Source organism: Heliconius melpomene, chromosome 2 (assembly GCF_056956725.1).
Source record: "Heliconius melpomene rosina isolate 202511_hmr_F chromosome 2, ASM5695672v1, whole genome shotgun sequence".
In the NCBI taxonomy this organism is placed as follows: Eukaryota; Metazoa; Arthropoda; class Insecta; order Lepidoptera; family Nymphalidae; genus Heliconius; species Heliconius melpomene.
In genome coordinates, this window is record NC_140390.1 from 682,708 (window position 1) to 690,530 (window position 7,823).

Consider the following 7,823-nt stretch of genomic DNA (forward strand, 5'->3'; position numbering starts at 1 on the left):
TTAAAAAACACTGGTAACTTTACAGATATAATTATGTGGTACGTCCCTTTTTATCCATACCATAATTTTTTTTTTATTTTTAATGAAGGTGATGGGGATGGTATTTTTTAAGAGCTTAAGTACCATCACCATCTTGTAGAAACTTCCTTCCGTCATACCACACCATATGGAATGGCCCACCTATGGCATTTTATATGGATTTAAACGACATGAGCACCTGCTAAATGCACATCTACCTCTAACTTTTTAAGTTTTTTAAGGCCATTAGGCCAACAACGCACTGTGTATCGCGCAGAGTGTAGCTCTTGTCGTTCAATTTTTTGAAAAAATTACATACTGTGTGACGAACCTTAAAAAATAAATCTGTGGATGTACATAATTTATTACATAATAATCTAATAAATAATATAAGATAGAAAGAATCAAGAGTTGGTCAATGTGTCAGAAAAATTTAACCTTCCTACGAAACGATTGTGCTACATGATTAACAATCATATCTGTGCCCTAAATATTGAAATCAAATTGATAGATGAAATAATAATCTATCTTTATCTTTATCTTTCAAATAAAGCTTATCTTAAAGAACCATTAATGAGGACTCAGATATAAAATTAAATTAAATAAAAAAATTGGAAATACCTGATTTTCGTTAGACTTATGCATATCAACAATGACAACTTCCAATAAGAAGATAATTTTTTTAGATTTTATTTTTTCTTAATTCCTTCCTTTTTTAACTTTTAGCTATCTATTTCGTGGGGCCTGCATGGACACAGTGCGTAGTTTAGTGCACAAACAAACAAAAATTATTTAAATACTTAATTTATAAGGGAACATAATACATTTTATTAAATTTAAATTACAAATTAATTTATTACGTTTACTCGTTTACATTACATTTCGTTTTTGTTTTTCTATCACTAGATCTTGTATTGACTGCGAAAGACCGCGAATTCTGGAGGCATTGCGTGTTTAGTGGTGGAACTCAACGCCGCGCTTTGGCCTAGTAATAAATAGTTACTAGGTAAAAGCGTATAAAATAAATATTTTATTTCCATGATTGAGAATCGAACCCACAACCAGTCGCATTGACAGTCTTACACTTGTAGTTTCCACCACGACTGGCCTCAGATTAATTATTAGATTATTTTCTTTATCAGTCAGTTATAGATATTGATTATTACATTATTTTCCTTATCAGTAACCAAAAACGTCATTATATGATTGTTGTTTTGTATTTCATGAAACGTTTAGTAATTTGAGGTAATTTAGTCAGATATTGATCTTTGACAGAAAACTATATATTTATTAAAATTTATTGTAAATTTATCCATTTATTACACAAATTTAGTAATATAACGTGCTTTACAAAAAATATAAATAAAATTTTAAATTATTATAATTGTTCAATAATTTGCAATAAAAGATTCCAAAGTATTAAAGTGCACTGTTACGTTTAAAAAATCTTTAAAATAAATTTTTAAGTACATAATTCAAGAGTGAAAATAACATTTATTATTTATAATATTAGGTTTTTCTAAAAAATGGATCGTTGGGTTGGTAAAGTAGTGGTGGTGACGGGAGCCAGCTCGGGCATAGGAGCGGCCATCAGTGTCCGCCTTGCAAACCTCGGCCTGATAGTGGTTGGACTAGCTCGGAGGAAGAACTTGATTGATGTAAGTTCTTCTTTAAGCAATCCTTTTAGTATCCTAATGTCTGTTTGTCTGTTTGGTCGTTGTTTGCTTTATCTGTTCTTGTTTGTTTATGATCTCCTCGCGATATATAAATAGACATCTGACTTTAATCACCATCTTTTTGGGCCTAATTGTAAAATCCAAAAATTGATTTTCCTAAAAAGCTTTACCTTGAAAGTACACACATATTTTATTTTCTGTCCTGTATAAAAAAATATGTACTTTAAATATTTTTTAAAGTACTAATTCACACTAAAGACAGAAACATAGAAAATAAAAAAATACACTCTATCTTCTATTTCAGTCTTTTGAACTCGCTCTCGCATCTGTCGCTTTTTATCGGAAACTCTATGAAAAATATTAAATTAGAAATAAGTACAATTCCTTTACTTAAGACAATGGTCATTTGTAGAATATCTTGACACAATATTTTTTTAAGCTCTTCTTCAATCATCACTACTAATAACACCCTAGTTATAAGTAAATAATTTACAGGAATTATCATCAAAAGTAACCGGTAAAGGCAAGATCTACTCCAAGCAGATGGACCTAGCGAAGACTGGTGATATCGTTGAAACTTTCAAATGGTTAGAAGAGACGTTCGGTGGCCTACACGTTTTGATCAACAACGCTGCTATATTTTTAGATGGGAATATTACTGGTGAGAAAAAATATATTAAATCTCAAATTTATATTGAGGGTTGCCACAAGTAAAACAAGTGTACACAAGGTATTATAATATTTAATTATTTCCTTGCTTTGGTACCTAGCCAGAGCGCAGCGTTGAGTTCCGCCTCTAACACGTCCTTTCCTGCCTCCCAGCAAAACCTGCAAGTGGGGACCGAAATTGTCTTAATAAGAATTAAGTGTCTAATACTAGGTTCACTCTGCCTACTTTCACTTTCCGCTGAATTTCATTGACATTGCGTGTTTATTGGCCTAACGTAAGCTGTAGTTTTCTTTTGGTAAATAAAAACTTATTTTTCCAGACACAAATTCACAAGCAGTGCCTGCGCTACGTCAGTCTCTAAGAGTTTTAAATATTTTATGAATTTCACATACATTAAAACATAAATTTACTTTTTTTAGATGAAGGTGACAAAACTCTTACTGATGAACAAGTAGCGCTAACCGTAGATGTCAACGTGAGAGGACTGATGCTGTGCACACGATATGCCATCTCAAACATGAAGAAACGTGAGGTTGAAGGTCACATTGTCAACATAAATAGGTAGATATGTTTAGATTAAACATTTAAACATATGAAGATTTGTACAAACGCCTCGGAAAACCATCCATGAACAATTGTAGCTATGGGTAAGACAAAGCATCTGACAGAGGCGGCGTACGTTTCATGGCGCACATGCAAAGCATCAGATAGTCGACGCGACGGTTTTGGATTAAATTTATATTCGTAGTAATTAATTATTTTCTTTTCCTTGTTGTGGAATAATGCGTCGTTGTGTCCCGTCATATATTGCGCAATATCTTCAAACTTGGACGGAAAAGGAGAACGAAGTGCCCTAACACTAGGTAGATACTTTGTGCTAATTCTGCTAATTCTGCAATGAGGCACTTTTTGTCATCAGTCAAGATAGCATATTTTATAGAATTTTTAGCTTGACTTTGAACTTAGAACTTTTATTATTTACAGTGTAGTAGGCCACTACGTACCAGGTTACAAGTACGCGAACGTGTACCCGGCCACGAAGCACGCCCTGACCGCCTTCACGACGGCGCTAACGAACGAGTTAGCTATGTATAAAAGCAAAGTTAAGACTACGGTAAGTTTATATATAAGTAATAATATATTCTTATATTATTAGTAATTTATTAGTATAAATAAGTTAGAAGCCGTCATGGCGCAGCGGCGTCATGGCAAATTTTGATTCGATTCCCACTCAAAGGAATTCATCATTATCATTTCTTCACGCAACACACAATATCTCGAATATTAGGCAGAAAATGAACAACGGAGAACTACATGCGAAATAAAGCAAGAAATTCTACTAGTAGAAAAAGAAAAATTAAGTAAAAAAGAAAATTGAACTCCATATCTTCTACAAATTCACAGAAAAAATAACGAAAACCTCACCATAACACCTCTACTTCCAGAGCCTATCACCAGGTGTAGTCGGTACAGACATGGCACCAGACGACCTGGCAGCAGCCCCGAGACTCCAGAGCGACGACGTGGTGGACGCTCTGGTATTTGTGCTGTCGACACCACCGGAAGTCAACGTGAGTGTTAGCTTTGAATTCTTGTTATGAATTTACATGTTATTTTAAAACAATCTTATAGGGTAAAACCGGGATAGATGCCCTACTTTTTTAAATATCCACCTAATTAGATAAAATATATTTTTTATAGGAATAATTTTTATTTATTTAGCTAGCTCAATCCTTTGTGATGAATTACCTTTATTTTTTTTTAACAAATCAAATATAGATTTTGCAAAAAATAGCTTTTCGTGAAACATTAATTTTGAGGATAGATGCCTACCTATATGGATAGTTGCCCCACTATGAAAATGCTGGGGAGGATAGACGCCTGCAGAGTAAGGTAGCTTTATACCGATTAAATGAAAAAACGAAACCAATTCTTAAATAATTCTAATTTTAAAACAGCAATTTTGTTTCCAACAAACATAATCATAATAATGAAAAATATATAGTGTTTTTTAAAATCTTATAATTGCTTTTAAATTGTAATATCACAAAAATAAAAATTAAAAATATAAATTCTTAAGTTTCAACATCCATTATCATATTTTTTACAACAAAATTACAATTCCTAATATTTTTTTATTATAAAACACTAATATTATAAATTAAAATATTATGTATATATATAAAAGGACACTGACTGAGGTAAGACGCACGCACAGCCGTAACCGCTGTGCGTAGAAACGTGAAATTTGGGCAGATGTTTACTTTCGTAATCTGGACATCCACTAAGAAGGGATTTTGAAAAATTTTAACCCTAAAGGAGCGAAATAGGGGTTGAAAGTTTGTATGAAAAAAAATTTAAATCGGCACCGATTTTTATAAAATTTGAAATTTAGATTATTAAAAGTATTTAATTGAACACATGTTTCATCATTTTCTAGAATTTACATGTTATTTTAAAACAATCTTATAGGGTAAAACCGGGATAGATGCCCTACTTTTTTAAATATCCACCTAATTAGATAAAATATATTTTTTATAGGAATAATTTTTATTTATTTAGCTAGCTCAATCCTTTGTGATGAATTACCTTTATTTTTTTTTAACAAATCAAATATAGATTTTGCAAAAAATAGCTTTTCGTGAAACATTAATTTTGAGGATAGATGCCTACCTATATGGATAGTTGCCCCACTATGAAAATGCTGGGGAGGATAGACGCCTGCAGAGTAAGGTAGCTTTATACCGATTAAATGAAAAAACGAAACCAATTCTTAAATAATTCTAATTTTAAAACAGCAATTTTGTTTCCAACAAACATAATCATAGTAATGAAAAATATATAGTGTTTTTTAAAATCTTATAATTGCTTTTAAATTGTAATATCACAAAAATAAAAATTAAAAATATAAATTCTTAAGTTTCAACATCCATTATCATATTTTTTACAACAAAATTACAATTCTTAATATTTTTTTGTTATAAAACACTAATATTATAAATTAAAATATTATGTATATATATAAAAGGACACTGACTGAGGTAAGACGCACGCACAGCCGTAACCGCTGTGCGTAGAAACGTGAAATTTGGGCAGATGTTTACTTTCGTAATCTGGACATCCACTAAGAAGGGATTTTGAAAAATTTTAACCCTAAAGGAGCGAAATAGGGGTTGAAAGTTTGTATGGAAAAATCATTAAATCACCACCGATTTTTATAAAATTTGAAATTTAGACTCTTAAAAATATTTCATTGAACACATGTTTCGTGGTTTTTTGGAATTCACCCCTAAATACGCAAGCGAAGCTACGCGCGTCCGCTAGTAATATCATAAATACTAACATCCACATTGCACAATTATACATTTTTATATTAAAAAGAACAAAATATAATTTTTAGTTATCTATTCTAATCATTTATTCTAATTCTCTAATTATCTCAAATTATAATTATTCGTTATTCCAATTTAATTAAAATTTAGCCAGATAGGGTTTTTATTTTTCCACATCTTGCGCAATAATTTCTGAAAAGTGTAGAGGTTTCATGTAGCCAGTCTGTCACATTACACATTGAATCCAGTCGGATTGCGACTTCGTATTTTTATAGTTTTCGAAACATTCTAAAGATTCTAATGAAACAGTCTAACTTAGTTTTCAATTGTTTTTGCTTTCTCTTAGCTATATCTTTCTTGTGTTTAAAAAATGCTAATTTAATAAATACTTTAAAAAATATTTTAAAAATATATACTGAGTATAAAGGGATAGATGCCCCTAGGGCACCTATACCTCGAAAAATCTGGGCAACTATCCTTTGTGATAGGGATAGATGCCAAGGAATTTTTTTTAGTAAATTATAAACAAAATAGAATCTATAAGCTAGACCTAGATACAGTCTTAATGAACCAGTACATCGACGTAATAAAAAAATATAGTGTAATTGATTACAAATTATAAAGTTATACAACGCAAAATATTAACCTTTAAATCTTTGACGCGTTCACGAATTTCGCCGCGGAGATATTTACTCAAATGTGCTAAACGCGTCCTCATTGCACGAATGTTCGTGGATAACTTTGGTGCGGGAAGACTGTGGCTCCTGCTTGTACAATTATTTTTTTGTCACGAGTTCGGGAAGTTAGGTATTTTGAAAATGGGGCATCTATCTCACTGCGGCATCTATCCCGGTTTTACCCTATTGAATAAAAAAATAGGATAAATGTAGGCCGTCGTGACGCAACAGCACACGCTTTTCTTATTACTGGATCGAGTTAAACCTGCAACTATTGCTTTTAATATCAGATATTGGTCGCATTATTATAATTTTATATAACAAAAGTTTTTTAATTCGTTTCAGATCTATGAATTAGGAATAAAAGCTGTTGGAGAAGGAGTACTATGAAAAGCATGAATTATTAAATGAAAGTCCATAAAATAATAAAAAAAGAATAAATTTTAATTTTAAACAATTTGTTGTTTTAATTGATGAGCAGAACGACTTACAAATAAATAAAAACGAGCAATTTCTATTAATAATATTTCAGCTAATAAAATTAGAGTTACTTTTCATCCAAAAGACGAACTTTTAATTTGTATTATTTTTCTATTGAAATGATCTATATATTTTTTAAAGAAACTTGCAACTTGATCCCTAAGCCCTTTCTATGACATTGTCTAGACAAGGTGAGCTGAAAGATCAATTCTGTTACAATAATTTTATTTAATTTAAATTTATATCATATGGCATTTTTTTATCTCGAGTATTATAGAGTAAACAAAGGGACCCTGGGCACCTAGTGAGTGTCCGTTCCTATGAATACATTTCCTTTCCCCATTTTCCGCCAAATTCCGGAGGCATTGCGTGTTGAGTGATGGAACTTGCCGCCGTGCTTCGCCTCGTTACAAGAGCGAGATATGGAACATAATAAAATACTTAATTTCCTCAAGTACTAATCGAACTCACAACACTGGTGCGCTTCTGCGCCACTACTGGCCCCCTGCAAATAATATTATTATTTACACTATTTAATTTTTCTGATCCTTATCCACATCGCCTACAAAAGGCTCTAGGAGATTTTAAGTAAAGAAATAAGAATTTTAAAATGATTGGCAAAATCAAGACCTTAGCTCTGGGGATTTCCCCGAGTAATTGGCAAAGAGGGTGCAATCTGCTAATTGGCACGATTGCAGCGAAATGTGGTCTCCGAGAAATGTGACGCACGCTAGGTACCAAATATAAGCTTTAATTTTGTGAAAATCCACTAGAAAAGCTGAAATTTCACGTTAAAAATAATCTTTTTCTTCAAGATTTCTCAAGCAACTTGTGTTAGCGCTTACTTCTGAAGGACTGCGCCGTGTAAATTTTATATTATTTGACTTGTATTCTAAGACGTTATATAGATTTAATCTGTTTAATATTGGAGAGGCCAGTCGTGGCGCAGGGGCACAAGTGTGTGATTGTA

General features: G+C 31.9%; 1 protein-coding gene across 1 annotated transcript; it reads left to right on the forward strand.

The window, feature by feature from the left end:
* The first annotated feature begins 1,433 nt into the window (after window positions 1-1,433).
* LOC146540238 (farnesol dehydrogenase-like) lies at window positions 1,434-6,805 on the forward strand. The gene is made up of 6 exons (XM_085203429.1): window positions 1,434-1,676; window positions 2,190-2,355; window positions 2,784-2,925; window positions 3,349-3,478; window positions 3,810-3,935; window positions 6,719-6,805. The coding sequence occupies exons 1-6, from the start codon at window positions 1,545-1,547 to the stop codon at window positions 6,761-6,763; spliced, it is 741 nt and encodes a 246-aa protein (XP_085059555.1). The 5' UTR covers window positions 1,434-1,544; the 3' UTR covers window positions 6,764-6,805.
* Window positions 6,806-7,823: the final 1,018 nt, after the last annotated feature.